General features: G+C 34.0%; 4 protein-coding genes across 8 annotated transcripts; 3 read left to right on the top strand and 1 right to left on the bottom strand.

Moving 5' to 3' along the window:
• The first annotated feature begins 242 nt into the window (after positions 1-242).
• LOC107418600 (uncharacterized) lies at positions 243-2,900 on the top strand. Of its 4 annotated transcripts, none has more exons than XM_016027304.4 (3): positions 243-261; positions 662-955; positions 1,064-1,536. In XM_016027304.4, exons 2-3 carry the CDS (start codon positions 733-735, stop codon positions 1,282-1,284), a joined length of 444 nt encoding a protein of 147 aa, XP_015882790.2. In that variant the 5' UTR covers positions 243-261; positions 662-732; the 3' UTR covers positions 1,285-1,536. The 4 variants fall into 4 exon arrangements, 2 of the variants coding, with proteins under 2 accessions (XP_015882790.2, XP_060670775.1); XR_001581502.4 differs by lacking the exon at positions 243-261 and adding an exon at positions 1,824-2,900 and having other exon boundaries at positions 608-955; positions 1,064-1,345; XR_001581501.4 differs by lacking the exon at positions 243-261 and adding an exon at positions 1,824-2,900 and having other exon boundaries at positions 608-955; positions 1,064-1,352.
• A 664-nt stretch (positions 2,901-3,564) lies between these two features.
• On the bottom strand, positions 3,565-5,747 carry LOC107418602 (uncharacterized). Its single transcript, XM_016027305.4, has 2 exons — positions 5,428-5,747; positions 3,565-4,217 (listed from the first exon to the last, which is right to left on the bottom strand). The coding sequence occupies exons 1-2, from the start codon at positions 5,587-5,589 to the stop codon at positions 3,636-3,638; spliced, it is 744 nt and encodes a 247-aa protein (XP_015882791.3). The 5' UTR covers positions 5,590-5,747; the 3' UTR covers positions 3,565-3,635.
• A 1,680-nt stretch (positions 5,748-7,427) lies between these two features.
• On the top strand, positions 7,428-10,853 carry LOC107418614 (uncharacterized). 2 transcript variants are annotated; one of them, XM_025073922.3, is made up of 5 exons: positions 7,428-7,875; positions 8,264-8,659; positions 9,526-9,940; positions 10,247-10,494; positions 10,601-10,760. In XM_025073922.3, exons 1-4 carry the CDS (start codon positions 7,608-7,610, stop codon positions 10,446-10,448), a joined length of 1,281 nt encoding a protein of 426 aa, XP_024929690.1. In that variant the 5' UTR covers positions 7,428-7,607; the 3' UTR covers positions 10,449-10,494; positions 10,601-10,760. The 2 variants fall into 2 exon arrangements, with proteins under 2 accessions (XP_024929690.1, XP_060670662.1); XM_060814679.1 differs by having other exon boundaries at positions 7,429-7,875; positions 10,247-10,853.
• A 744-nt stretch (positions 10,854-11,597) lies between these two features.
• Positions 11,598-12,303, top strand: LOC112491692 (uncharacterized). Its single transcript, XM_025073923.3, has one exon. It carries the CDS (start codon positions 11,760-11,762, stop codon positions 12,159-12,161), a length of 402 nt encoding a protein of 133 aa, XP_024929691.3. The 5' UTR covers positions 11,598-11,759; the 3' UTR covers positions 12,162-12,303.
• Positions 12,304-15,041: the final 2,738 nt, after the last annotated feature.

The raw sequence follows: 15,041 nt of genomic DNA, 5'->3' as shown, positions 1-15,041 counted from the left end.
AGAATCCAATGGCCTGTGAAAAAGATCCACCCCTTTTTCTCTCTCTCTCTTTATCTGTGATTTTTGTCCTTCAGTTTCAATTTTTCTGCGAAAATCAAAATACAACAAAGACAAAGAAATGGATTTTAGAGAGAGAGAGAGAGAAAGAGAGAGTAGAGGTGTAAATGGAGAGAAGAGGAGGAAGAGAAGAAAAGGAAACCTGACTTTAAGAGCTGAGATTTGTGGAAGAAATGCGATTCGAGACCTATATCGGACATGAAGGTGAAAACAGATAGTTTCATGACCTCGTATTTTGCTGCTTTTTTTATAGTTTGTTTTTCAAATGTGGTGTTCGAAAATGGAGGAAATCTGTGGAAATAGAGAAGGCAATATCAATGGTGTTGAGAGAGTAAAGGAGGTATTTAAAAAGGAACGTAGAAAAAATCCCCAACTGTAGAAAGAAAAAGTAGAAAAAAAACCAGAAAAAAAAGAAAAAGAAAAAGAAAAAAACACATGCTTGTTGGTAGAGAAAAAAAAGAAAAAAAAAAAATTGTTTATTAAGGGTATTCTGGTCCAAATAAATTAAAAGTGGATTAGTTTAAAAAAAAATTTTTTTTTTTGCTATTTTTCAAGTTTACATTTCTGGCTATTTTTCATAAAAACCCTTTCGTTGGTTCTGCAGAAAATTTCCTTTTAGTTTAAACCCTAAAACGGAACTGCCTCGTAAAACCCTTGTTCAGAAGAAGGTGAAGAATGAAAGGAGGGTCTGTGTTGAGAACTGTTTCTTTCTACGCGCGCAATTGCCTTCTCCGTCTTCCCACCACCATTACGAAAACTCCTCCTCCTTCCTCACTCATCCCACTCGCCTCCTCGAGTCGGACCGGACTCAGCTTCTACTCGTCCGGAAGATCGGTTCCATCTGAAATCCATGAGAAGAACGATCCCGCAGATTCTGCCGATGACGTCACCGGAAAAGGTAGAAAATTTCTGGGTTTTCACATTTATGCTATAATTTGATGAGTTTTTGAAAATTTTTTTTTTTAAAAATTTTTGAGATTAAATTTGTTTTGCGTTTGTTTTTCAGAGCTGAAAAAGCGAGTAGAAAAGTACTTTGATGGGGATGAGGAGGCAATACCATCGATTTTTGAAGCAATTTTGGAGAGGAAGTTGGCAAAGCTGGAAGGGAAGCTTGATGAGAAAGATGAAGAATTGGTGGAAAAAATCTTTGGGAAGAGGGAAGAGCTGCATGGCGATTCCGAAGACCATGAAGATTTCGAATCCGAATCCGATTCCGATTCAGATTAACTTTTCAGAGACTGACGAGGAAATTTGATGTTCTGGGTGTTGCAAGGCATATTTCTGACAAGTAAATGGTGATATGATAAGTAATAATGTTCATGGTGAAGAATTTGTTTTGGTCATTGTATATTGATTTTAGTCTCTTAACTTTGACATCATCAAGGGTTTATTGTTTTCTAGATTTGAGATTATGTAGATAGGAATGTTAAAAAGCCATTGAGAAAGTGAAATGAAATTGTTTATCACTTTTTTGCTCAATTATTGAAGCAGAGGTCTAAGACCCACTTCTCTATCTGGTAAAATAAATCTGGTAAACTTTGCCTGGTATCACCATGAGAAGGATGCTCCTGTAGGTAAAATTTGGGGTTTTGGATTTATGCTTTGTTTGGTCAATGACGAATTGTTGGTTCTTATTATATGTCTCTTGGTAGATTTTGATTAGATTTGAAGTTTGTGGTTTTTGACTGTAAACAAAATAGATTTTTTTTTTCTTGGTTGTTGTTGGGTGGTTTTCTTCTTACGTTTTGAACTTGCGTTGATTTTAGAGCTGAAAAAGCATGAGGGGGATGAGGAGGCAATAACATCAAATTTTTCCCGAGAAAATTAGCAAAATTGCTACAGAACGAGAGCCTCTCTGATCGACTCCCCTGAGAGGACTATTGACTGAACTGGTGAAGCAAGTTGCTCAAATTGCTCCTTCCTGTCCAAACGCATAGACTCTCCCCAAGGGCCCATAACATAAAACCATTTTCTTCTCGCCAATTCTAGCTAACGACTTTTCTGGCAGTAATCAGCAAGCTGAATCAAAGCTATGCTAGGATGAGAAGCAAGGTAAAAAAATTTGGGAGTTTGAGAACAAGGTTTGACAAGGTACATGTAATTAAGCTCTTCCAAACGAGGCGGGGGTGACCACTATTAACCCAAAAGAGCATAAAAATCCAACTCAAGTTTATTTTATATACACTAAGTCAAGTCTTGTTTGCAGACTTCCAAGTCTTTTTTACCTTGTTCCTTGTCCTAGCTTTGAGCCCAGTTTGCTGACTGCTACAAGAAAACTGCTAGCCTGAATTGGGGGAGAGAAATGGTTCTATGTAACTAGTCGTTGGGGAGAGTCTTATCTCTTTGGAGGAAAGGGCAATGTGTGCACCCTTGGGGGAAAACTCAACCAAAGGGGCTTCTGGTGGTTTGTGATACTCCTAGAAGCGTGATGAGACAGATGAAGAGTTAATTGAAAACATCTGATGGAAGAGGGAATACTGCATAGCGATTCTGTAAGTCCTGGACAGTGAAGCATACCCAGGGAATGGACGACAAAAAGCGTAGGGCAAATAATTTGATCTGAGTAACAGAAAGATTGGCAAAGGTTTTGCTCAAGTGGATATGAACAATGAAGTTTGGTCAGCAGCAGCAAACAATTCCATGTAGAAATTTAAGAAAACCTACTCAACTAAATGTGCCAGCATACCATAGATAATAGAAGTTCCATGAGTTATTCTTTAATGCAACTACTTGCAAAACAAGGCATATATATTAAATAGCTCATTGATCAACTGTGCTTTTTTGGGGAGGTCTTGATCAAACTGCATAGTTTATCGGCATCAATACAATAGCAAAATTATATGTACTGATAACCCAATTCATGGTATTTACATAGACTGCCATAAATATATTATTATTATATTACTATTGTAATAGAACGCATAGTTACTCGAGAGAAAGAAATGTAACCATTATTGAGGAATGTAGATAGATATCTTGCAATTATCTCTTAACGGTTTTAGCTTTATACAAAAATACAGTGTTTTATCTCTTGTAACAAACTTGTATCATATGCATGATTTTTACTTGATCAATAATAGTTGAGCTTTTCCATTATTTCTCTGTGAATCTTTATGGTATCAGAGCAACATTGTTGACCATGTACATTTTGTACGAGGAAAATCAACATTGTTGTATAACTATCAAAATTGATAGTATAACTATTATTCGTCATTCTGCTATCAAATTGGAAAGAATTGCTTACTTAAAACCCCAACCCTTACTCCTACCCGTTCTTAAAAAGAGGATGACTTAAAGAACAACTAAAGTTGCTAAAACATAACACTTACGGGTCATAGTCCTATTAATGTTCTAGCAAGACACATAAGCCCAATTTGATTGAATATTTTGACTTAATCCCACTTTTAATTACAATATAATATTACAAATTATTTAATGCAACTGATTCCACATCACCTGGGGACAACTAACAGAACAAGTAAAGCTACTAAAACATAACACAACACACAAAGAAATCCAGTTTGATTGAATATTTTGAATTAATCCCATTGTTAATTACAATATATATTACAAATCATTTAACCTTCAGCAGCAGTTACATTCATTTGACCAACTGATTCCACATCACTAGTTCTTACACCCTCTTTAATTGAGCAACTGTGAAGTTGTCTTGTAAAACTGGTTGTTGTGTCCAAGAAATAGAGAATAAATGACATAATGATGGAGCATACAAACATAGGTATAGGACCAAAAATCCAGAGGAAGAGGGGGAAAGACAAGTAAAATGCTCGCAATCCGAAGGACCAAAATAAGCTTCCTCTGTTCAAATTTCTTGCAACATACTCAATCGACTCTCCTTTTCCTTGCCATGTAGGAATAGTGGCCAAGAAACTTACATGGGCGTAATATCTTATAGACTGCACATTGCAAAGAAAGGCAACAAGGAAGCATAGCAAGATGGAGAAATACTTGATTGAAGAGAGAGTAGGACTCTTATTGCCGTATATTAATTGTGATGCCGTGTTGCCGGAGTTCCCTGTACTGCTTACAAATACACCAATCAGTGAACTAAGAGTGATCGCTGTTGTCGCTAAAAGTGTCGATGCCATTATGTTGTTGCGTATTGTCTGAACAGACAAAACGCCATTCTTTAAAGGATCCTGAAAATAATGACCTGAAATTAACTTTGGAATACCAGAACAGCTCAATTCATAATGATAGCCATAGTCATACACAGAGAAAATGGATGAAAAACTAAAGTCCATAAAAGTTGCAATGAAATTCATCATCCCATTACTACCTTGAGACAAAATGTACTTGACACAATCCAACACGTTGTGTTGTAGATAATTCATCCAATAACAGCTAAAACAACCCCCTTGAAGATGTAAAACCTACTTCATTCTCAGCAATATGACAATTCAATTCTACAGTTAAAGATGGACACTAATATCTTTTGGCCTCATGTTTGCATGTCAAGATCACTGATTATTTTCAATCTAGTGATCCTTAAATTACCACAAATAGAATTTTGAGAAAGTATACATATTCTCTTTGTATAGCTTTACTAATATTTTCAATTACCACATTTGTTTAGATAGAAGGGCATTATAATGTAATTATATGTCAATAATTAGCTTCCACATATTCAATTCAACGGGCAAAAATCTTATCAAAGAATTTCCATAGCTACAAACTAATCACTACAATAACAATGGTCATTTGGATCCGGTGATCCAGAAAGGTTGAAGAACCAAGAACGAACATAATCAAAAGAACTCTAGAGTCTTCAGTAATAGACTACAAAAATTTAAAAAATCTGCTCTGTTTGTGCTCTCTAAACTTGTCATTAACAGCTTGCCATGTGTTTCAAAAACTTCAACAAGAAGAGGGATATGCAAAAACGGAAATTCATTGCATTTTGTTAATTAATGCCTACTTAATTACCATATATTGAATAATTCTCCTTCTCTACTTAGTCTAACAAATAGGTACATGACAAAAAAATGTTTCCCCCAACAAAAGGAAAGCATCAATTTCGAATTTTTCCATTAGCTCACAATGCAAGAAAAACATAAAACTTTTACAGGGTCCTCTCAAAAAAAAGAAAAAAAAAACCCATTGTACCACAAATTTCTTCTACCCTTTTGGTGGCTTCAAAAGAAAAATGGTCCCAATTATTCCAAAGCTGCAACCAAACAAGGAAAATTCCAAAATGGGGTTCTATACTTTGGCATGGAGCAGCATGTAAAACTTTTTTGAGTTTCTGTCATGTCGGAAATGGGAATAACTTCTTGGTGTTTTCATGGCCATAATCACTAATCAAAAAACTTTCTAAAAGGTAGAGAGAAAGATAGAAGAGGGACTAACGGTCATCATGGAGACGACCCATTGTCGACGAGACTCGGCATTGAGGCCGATGACTGTTCTTCTGGGAGTGTGGAGGACGGTGAAGATGAACCAAACGTGGTATATTCCAAAAACAACCAGACCCAAAGGCACCAGCACTAAGTCCAAGCGATCCTCTTCCATGCCCTGTCCTCTCTCTCTCTCTCTCTCTCTCTCTCTCTCGCTTTCTCTCTCAGAATGTCTCTTTACTCTGTGGAAGAAGATAAGAACAAAGACGATGGAAGAGAAAGATGAAAACGATGGGCTTTGGGTCCTATTTTTTTGGTCACCTTAAAACGCAACTAATGATGGATTTTTATAGCGTAGCAATTACAAACATCTATGTTTTCGTCTTTTTCCTATTTGTTTTTCAAATATATGGAAATTCGAATTAAAATTTGTATTGTTTCAAAAAATTATATGACAAATAATAAATAATAAATAATATATATATATTTTTTGCTATGTCCTCGGCATTTTTTGTTTTTGGATGGTGGTATTCGTACCAACTGATCGTCTGATAAATATTATATATATATATATATATATTTTTTTTTTTGGGATAAGATCCAAAAAAGAAAAACTGGTATGAAAGTCGACGCCAACTAATTTAGCATACGGAATTACTATCACATGCCCTCCTATAAAGTTTTGAAATTATTATTTGTAAATAATACTAATATAGTAGTTTAAAAAAAAAAAAAAACTAACAGTTAAAATAATAGTTTAGGAATTAAATTTTTATTTTTCTAGCTTTTCATTTCAAAATAAATTAGAAAAAAAATTAAATATGAGTTTTAATATCTTTCTTATTATTCTATTCATCTTCTTTACTTTCTTACCTTCTTTATTTTTTCATTTTCCTGTGAAGTAAACATAAAACTTGTCATAAATTAACCATGCTAAGTGTGTTAACCTTTTACACGTTTATATTGTAATTACATATGTAATTTATGTTTTCATAAATATAATTAAATGGTAAAAAAGTGTTGTTTTCTCAAACAATAAATGAGCTAAATTTGAATTGATTTTTCCTCTTCTAATATCTATATATATATATGCATATAATTTATGACAAAGCCATTTCTATTTACCTTAGATAGCATTTATTTTCAGAAGTCTATACAATAATGTCATTAAAAATTAAGTTCTGTTATTTCTTTTTGGATAATAAGTTTCTCTGCTTATCACCGTTAATAATGTACATTAGTGGAATTCATGTTAAGAATTTGTCTTTTAGAATATCATTAAATGGTTTTTTTTTTTTTGATAAATTTTGAAGAGAGATTTGAGCATCAAATTTCAAATTCAAAATTTTAAAATTATCATAAGTAATTATTATCAATAGTTTGATCCAAAGAGACAAGAAATTATTTATTATAATGCTTATTATTTTAAAACCTACTTCTTAAAAAAATCTCCTATTCACTTTTTATTTTAATTTTTTAATTAAAAAGTTGCTACCGCCCTTTAAATATGAGAGTCAAATGCATTTTTTTTAATCATATTTTATATATTTTTTATTTGGTGTTAGACAGGTTTTAAAACTATTAACATAATTTCTTATAAAAAAAATATTTATTATTTTATTCCTAATACATAGTAAGTACAGAGAATATTAAAATACAGAGACTAATAAAGAGCCATATTGAACAATATAATGAAATTTAACTTTTTATATTTTAAAATGTTCTCTAATTTGAAAATTATCTTTTTTTTTTTTTTAAATAAAGAGTTTAATGGAATGCTCTTTGAATTAAAAATCTTTCCATTTAAAAAAATAAAAAACTAAACAATTATTAATATTACAATGTTAAAAAAAAAAGTACTTCTCAATTTTTTATTATTATTATTTTTTTGCATTGTTAAAATCTAAACAATTTAGAATAGTATATTTAACAAGCAAGCATGTGGTATTAAAATATATAATATATATATATATATATATGAAAAAAAAAAAAAAAAAACCAAGTGAGAGGGCAAAATTTTTATTTTTTATTTTTGGCGAACAAGTGAGGGAGCAATTTTGCCAAAACATGACCTCAACCAATTTCATTAGACACGTTGAGTTTGTGGTAGCACATCACATGGAAGATGGGAAGTAAACAGTAAAAGAAAACCCCTCTGCTTCACACGCAAAAATCCATAAACCCTAGGAAGCCATGAAAAGGGCTTTGCTAAGGAGCATCTCTCTCTTCGCTCGCAATCGTATTCTCTCTCCTCCCTCATGCAATTCGAGCCCTAGCTTTTCACCGATCAGATGCGCAGCTCCCATTCCGTCGAAGCTCAGTCTCGGCGTCAGGCTTTATTCGTCAGAGAACGACTCCTCCAACGAAAACACAACTAGTCCCGTTCCAGAGTCCGTTCCTGAGACCAACTTAACCAAACCCGAGAAGAAAGATGTCACCATTGAGGACGTCAGTGACAAAGGTAAGCCCATTTTTTTATTTTGTTTAGTTTCATTTCCAACTGTTTGGTAGCTGAGAAATTGGACTATAAAGGAAAGAAAGAAAACTTGATTATTTTATGTTATTGTTTAGTGGGTTTCTGGGTCTGAAATGTTTGGTTTAATATGAAAAAAAAAAAAAAAGTACTGAAATTTTCAATTGTGTACTGAAATTTTCAATTGTATGTCTGCCATTGAGTTCAAATCTTTTGGATCGTATTGTGACTAGATCCCATTTTGTGTTGTAAATTTGGGGGTGGTTGAATCCCAATTTTTTGCAGCTTAATAATTCCTGGGACATTAATCTAATTTGTTTATTTTGTGTATTCCGATTGTATGCTATATAATTGTAATCTATTTTTGGGTTGCTAGAACTTAAAATGCGGATAGAGAAATACTTTAAGGGCGATGAGGAGGCTCTCCCTGATATCCTCGAAGCTATTCTACAGAGGAAGTTAGCGGGGAAGCACGAGGAAACGGATGATGAGTTGATGGAGGAGCTCCGAATGCAGCCATTGGATGATGTAAAAGACAAAGAATTTGAATCGGATTTTGAGGAATTGTATAAGACCGATGAAGAGATTGATGATTTGTATAACGCAAGGGATATTGTTATGGAGAGAATGGTGAAGGATGGGCCCCTTAATATGGATGAGAAGAAGTGGGATGAGATGGTGGAAGAAGCAATTAAGCATAAGTATCTAAAGGACACAAAAGAGTGCGAGGAGATTCTTGAGGATATGCTTAGCTGGGACAATCTTCTACCAGGTATCATTCGTTTTCTTCCTGCTTATTTTGTTTTGGTTCAGTATAGATAAAACAATCAATTGTAGGCCTGCTGTGTGATTCATAGTATGATTTTCCATGTTTTGTGTGTTTTCTAATGTGCCAGCTATTAATTATTTGTATCGACAATAGCTTATGCAAAGCGATGCCTGCAAGTATTGTATCAAGAAGCACATTGAGATGATTGTACTAATGCCTGATAGTTCATCTGGTTGTTTTTGGCACATTAAACCTTTGACTCCTGGCACTTTGTAGGACATCTATAACTATAAGATTGAGGTACACATATGATAAGAAAATAGAGCAATGGTGATTGTCAGGAAGAGGAAAACTTTGGAGCCTTCATGTGATAACTAGTGATGATGGATTGAAATGCAACGAATAAGTTGTGGTAGCGTCTTGATTCAACTGAATTTTGGCCTGATAACTTTTACAAATCATGCAGTACTTATAGAAAGTCAGTGTTCTGATGATGGGTCCTTGCTTATCCAAAGGCATAAGGCACTATTGAGCATTTTTTGTACATTTTACGAAATACATTTGCACATTCGCATACACATTAAATTGATTTATTAATGAACTGTTAATGATCTAGTGGGTGATGTTGTTTATGTCATGGTTGGTAGGATAGTTAATATCTTACCACACATCTTTTCACATTTCTACAAGTACCATTGTTCATTGTAACAAAAGTGAAGATGCTCAACGCAAAATTTTTGTATGTGGCATGTGAACATGCCTTTGAGTTATCCAACTATTTTGAGCATCTATGACATGGTTTTGCATGTTTCAGTTTGAATTGGTATATTGGTTGTCTTAATAAATATTTATTTTATGTTATTTTTTAGATGAAATTAAAAGAAAGGTCGAAAAGAAGTTCAATGAACTTGGGGATATGTGTGAAAGAGGAGAGCTTGAACCAGAAGAAGCTTACAAGCTGTTCAAGGAATTTGAGGATGAGATGGTTGCAGAATACCTAAAGATGATGGAAGCAGAAGGCCCTCCACAATTTGATGAGACTTGTGAACCAGACAATAAAATGGATTCGGATGACCCACCAGGTGAAGGGCCAATTCTTAGATGGCGAACTCGGGTAGTCTTTGCTCCTGGTGGTGATGCTTGGCATCCCAAGAATAGAAAAGTGAAATTGTCTGTTACCGTTAAAGAACTTGGACTTAATAAATATCAATTTCGTCGGCTCAGAGAATTGGCTGGGAAGCGTTACCATCCTGGGAAAGATGAGCTTACAATTACTAGTGAAAGGTAAGGTTCAACTGTTAACCAAATGCTATGCCATTTTTTATGTAACTGGTCAATTTTGTCCATGGTTGGATAATATAATGGTTATTAGCTTATTCCTAGGTAATGTTGGCTCCTTTATAACTAAATCTGGAATAGGCATTTTTGAATCTTTTTTCTTCAGTCTGCTCATGAGATTAAACTTCTCTATTTTGTGTTTTTCCTTATGAGGTTTTTTTCATCATCAATGTTTCTAAGAAGAGTTTTGGAAATTTTTTGTGCAGTTAATTTATCAAGTCTATGAAACTGAAATTTTCTGTTTTTCTTAAGGTTTGAGCACCGAGAAGAAAACAGAAAGGATTGTCTTAGGACTCTCCTTTCCATCATTGAGGAAGCTGGGAAGGCTGGTAAGCTGGTAGACAATGCTCGAGCTTCGTATGTCAAGGAGAGACTGAGGGCAAATCCTGCGTTCATGGAGAGATTGCGTAAAAAGACCTCAAGAGTGGAAGAATCCGATGATGTGTCCACTTGAGATTTTGGATATGCAATTTCTAGCACGTGCCCAAACAGTTCATAAGGTCCGAGATAAAAGTTTGATACTTTTTTGCTGTTTCGATTGAGTGGCTCTCTCTCCAAGAGAATTGTTTTGCCAGAGTCTTTTCTCACAATTCATATTCCATGCAGGCATTGTATACATTACTAGTTGCAGGCTTCAACCTTTTTTGTCCGAATTTTTAGACGCTTTAACTTGCTCCCGTCAATGTTGTTCTTGTGACGGTTATATGCAACGTTTTTAAAAGATTTTAGTTTTTACCATACTAAGTTTGATTTTTCCATTTTTACTCATTGATGTCTCTTTTTACTTGGAGAGATATTTTACAATAATGAGATTATTTAACGTATACAAGCTTAAAAGCTGCTATGCTATTGAGACGCAGTGTTCCTGTTTCTTCTTTTAGCAGTTTCTCAACAATGTTTACATAAATTTCAAGTTGCACAACCTTGCACTAATCAAAAATAGCCTGGACCGGCCCAAGTGTCCCTATGGCCATTTCGTTGGCTTTTAGCGGACTCAAAATTTTCTTCACCCATTAATTTCCAAGTTATGCTTTGCTTTCTATTAGGTAAACTTTAGTGTTTGTACTGGAATCTGATTCGTTCCAGTGAAATCTACTTTGTGCATGTGCCATAAAAAAAAAAAAAAAAAAAAGGTGTATTGAGATTCTAAACAGAGGGCGGCTGATGAAATCTACTTTATGTTGCTTAGTTGCTTTCTTTTATTCTTGAGGAAATTATGTTTAATATCGGTTTACTCTCTAACTAGGTGTTTGAAAATTGAAATGTATTATAATCAACTTTTCCTTTGAACATATGTAATCCTGTTCCACAGATCTCCCGAATAGCCCTTGATAAATTGTAGGTGGCAGTCGATGAATTTCATTTTGAAGCTACAATACACTGCCCTCTTCTTAGATGAATCCTAGGACAGATTAAACGTTAATCATTTTGCTAAAACAGATTAAGTACGGCGTTATCGGAAAGTATTTGCCTAAGTGAATAGTATAATATAACCTGTTCTTTGCGAATCTAGGATGTGAAAGGCATGGATAATCTGTTCCATCTCAGATACCAAGTTGATAAAAGATTGCATAAAAATGCAGAAAAGGTTGAAGAGTCTGAAGGTTACATGAAAAAAGAAACATCCAAGCTTTATGGCAAATCAACAAGGTCTTCATCCACAGTTGCAGCATTAAAGGTAATAAACCTGTGTGTAACATCCTCGAGAAAAAGATTGCAGGACTGTAGCATATATGATTAAACCAGTTTGCGCAGGACCAGAAAAATGGAAAGAAAATCTGTGTTTGAAGAGAAAGCCAAGGTAAAGAACCTTGATGGAAAAAGGCCTTCAACATCTTCTTCAGGTTCTAATTTTATTTCTTCTGCAAAAGGAAATCCAAATTGCTGTCATAAAGCCACAGAGTTCCTCTGCAGCGCGTGTTTGCTATGCATTTTCTGCCCACTAACCATCGTCTGGCGTTGCATAAAGCTTCCATGTAAGATTGGATGGTGTGCTGCAAAGCATGCAAAGAACCAGGTTTGCTGTGTATCTGAGAAGAAGATTTATGCTGCCTATTCTTCATTTTCTGATGAAGACTCCGATTTTCTGCCTGGTGAGGTACAAGAAAGCTGTAAAATTAGGATGACACACAAGGCCGACAGTTGCAAGGAGAAAAAATTGCAGTAAGCTGGAGTCTAACTTGAAATCTCGGATTTTATTTTCTTCATTTGGAAGCTACTTAGTTTCAGTTATATGTACTTTTACTTTCTAGCTAGGCATGTTGAACTAGTTGTTTTGATTTTGATTATGGAATAAAATAGTTTTATAATATGGGATTTTTAGATGAATAATTGCTATGTAATTAGGGGCATAAAATGTGAGATTGGAATTATTTAGGGGGAATATAGTTCTCAACTGCTAGAAAGCTAATGGGGGAAATTTGACCAAATTAGGTGTTGTGGATGAGTTGGTTGAGTAAATATAATCCGTTTATTTCCATTCGGTTAGGACATGGAAGAAGAAAGGAATTTTAAAAGGCAAGTCATATATTATGATTGTAAAGAAAGAAATTGAGAACATCATGTTGGAAACTTTCTCTCCTCTAAAATCTTTGTCTTAATTTTTATTTTGTAGTTTATGAAAAAATCAAAATTTAAAAAAATTATAATTATAAAATGTTTAAGATAATTTATGATAAATTATCATTCCTATTTAATTGTAATTGTATTTTTTTTTATCACAACAATTGTAATGTAATTATATATATATATATATATATAAAGTCTTTTGATGGTCAGGTCTGATCTGATCAACATGGTGCTGTTTAAAAATATGGAAAAATGACCAACCATTGAATTTCAAAAAATCACACGAACCACTCAAATTCTTCTCTGTCACACGTAAAAAAAAAAAATTTGCTTGACAAAAAACATTCCTTTAACCTTCTCACTATTCTTTTCATTCCCGCTTATACACTGTTTCACTCAGACCTCACCGTTTCAAAATATATATATAAAAAAAAAAAAAGGAGAGACATAAGTTGTCGATGGAGATAGGATGAAGCTTTAAATCCGTTGTGCAGAAGCTCACCGATAAAGATGATCTTGATTCCTCTTTAGCCTCTCATCATCATCAGCATGACCGTAATCATAATCCTGATCATTAATAAACAAAAAGGTCCTCACATCGAGGGTAGATTCTGTTGTGCAGGGAATGGAGGTGTTTTGGAAAGAGATACCTTCTTTAAGGACTTTGACAAGTTGCTTAGAAACATGCCTACCATGGATAACCTCTTGCTGAACTACTGATTATACATATATATATAAGTTGCTTTAATTTATTCGTATAGTTGCTTAGAAAAATGAATTTTTTTTTTTTAATATTGAAATCACCAAAGCCGATGCTTTTATGCTTAAAAGCGTAGGCTTTTCCTCATCAATTTTTTTTTTTTTGGCCTTTTTCTTTGCAAGCAAAACCAAGAAATTTTTTTTTTTTAAATTTCTCATTTACAAAGTTAAATATGCTGTTTATTTATTTATTTGATACTCATTGAAATATACTAATTCACCAACTCGAAATAACACATCAATGAATTTTTTTTCTTTTTTAATATTGAAAGCACCAAAGCCGACGCTTTTAAGAACCAAAGGCATAAAAGCGTCGGCTTTTCCCCATCAAATTTTTTTTTGACCTTTTTCTTAGTAAACAAAATAAAGAAAATATAAACTTTTAAAATTTTGATGTATTTTAAATTTTAAAATTTTATTCCATTATGTAAAGACATTATTTAATCTATTCTATTATGGTTTTGAATTGTTCTTAACTGGTGTTTTTTTTTTTTTTTTATTATGGTTTTGATTTGTTCTTAACTTATTTATTTATTTATTTATTTTTTCTTCTCTTCGGATGGAGGAGATGGAGGGTGTTAAGAAAAGAAAAGGAAGAATGTTGTGATTTGAAAAGTAAAAAAGAAAACAAAAAACAAATAAAAAAGATAAAAATAAAAAAAGAGGGAAAAGGCTATGATTTTCAAAAAACCGTTGCCAAAAGAGAGAAAAGCCAACATTTTTATAGTAAAGTGTTGGCTGTGTCATAAGTTTTTAACGATAATTTTTTAAGAAATCGTGCAAAAAACGTTTACAATAGTCGACGCGTTTTTGTAAAAGTGTAGGCTTTTCTCACTTTTGACGACGGTTTTTTAGAAAGTCGTTGCCTTTTTCTTCTTTTTTAAATTTTTAGTATTTTATTTATTTTTTATTTTTATTCTTCCTTTTCTTAACACCCTCGATCTCCCCCACGTGGAAAAAAAAAAAAAAATCCTTATAAGCCTTCCCTTTCACTGAGATTGATGATATTTAACAAACCAGCTTCCTCAACCCTTTTCTCTTTGGTGAATAAGCAGCTTCCTTAACTTATCGATGTACGAATCTTGGAGATGGTGTGTAACACTCCGTCTCGAAGTACACCGGAAATTTCTCAAATTTGACTAAGGTTGACCGTTGACTTTGACCGTTGACCGAAAGGGTCAAAAGTTGATTTTTTGACTCGGATAGAATTTCAGGTTGACTGAGGTACCATTATGAAGTACACATTGGCACGAGTTCGTAGACTAGTAGCACGTTAAAAACGGAGCTACGGTTTCAAAGATATGAGCAAAACAAGTTAGGGTCCAAACTATCCAAGGGTGCCCGAGTTAACTTTTTATTTATGAAGAAATGAGCTTTGACTCATACATGGTTGTAAAGTGCTCGTCGATACGAGTCCATAGACTAGCGGCACACCTAATTTGGACGTACGGTTAAAAAGTTATGGACATATGAAGTTTTCCAATTACCGCAATATTTTATTCTATTTTCGAATTATGCACAGTGCATGAACAGTGACATCACGTGTTGACATCTTAGAGGTCCACGTGGATGAACAGTGCCATCCACGGTGGCCTTAAACCGGTGTGAAAAGAGGGGGGAGGAGAGACAAAGAGAGAAAGAGGAGAGAGAAAGAGAGGGGGAGAAAAATCGGCCACCACCGGTTGGCCATTGTCCGGCCACCGGAGGGCCACACGTGCCA

The sequence above is a fragment of the Ziziphus jujuba genome, chromosome 2 (assembly GCF_031755915.1).
Source record: "Ziziphus jujuba cultivar Dongzao chromosome 2, ASM3175591v1".
In the NCBI taxonomy this organism is placed as follows: domain Eukaryota; kingdom Viridiplantae; phylum Streptophyta; class Magnoliopsida; order Rosales; family Rhamnaceae; genus Ziziphus; species Ziziphus jujuba.
This window is presented reverse-complemented; position numbering and strand designations above follow the sequence as displayed.

Coding starts and splice junctions, on each gene's coding strand:
- LOC107418600 (XM_016027304.4), top strand. CDS start 733: ATGAAAGGAGGGTCTGTGTTGAGAACTGTTTCTTTCTACGCGCGCAAT. Junction 956..1,063: donor CGATGACGTCACCGGAAAAG/GTAGAAAATTTC, acceptor TTTGTTTTTCAG/AGCTGAAAAAGCGAGTAGAA.
- LOC107418602 (XM_016027305.4), bottom strand. CDS start 5,589: ATGGAAGAGGATCGCTTGGACTTAGTGCTGGTGCCTTTGGGTCTGGTT. Junction 4,218..5,427: donor GGGTCGTCTCCATGATGACC/GTTAGTCCCTCT, acceptor CATTATTTTCAG/GATCCTTTAAAGAATGGCGT.
- LOC107418614 (XM_060814679.1), top strand. CDS start 7,608: ATGAAAAGGGCTTTGCTAAGGAGCATCTCTCTCTTCGCTCGCAATCGT. Junction 8,660..9,525: donor CTGGGACAATCTTCTACCAG/GTATCATTCGTT, acceptor GTTATTTTTTAG/ATGAAATTAAAAGAAAGGTC. Junction 9,941..10,246: donor CTTACAATTACTAGTGAAAG/GTAAGGTTCAAC, acceptor GTTTTTCTTAAG/GTTTGAGCACCGAGAAGAAA.
- LOC112491692 (XM_025073923.3), top strand. CDS start 11,760: ATGGAAAGAAAATCTGTGTTTGAAGAGAAAGCCAAGGTAAAGAACCTT.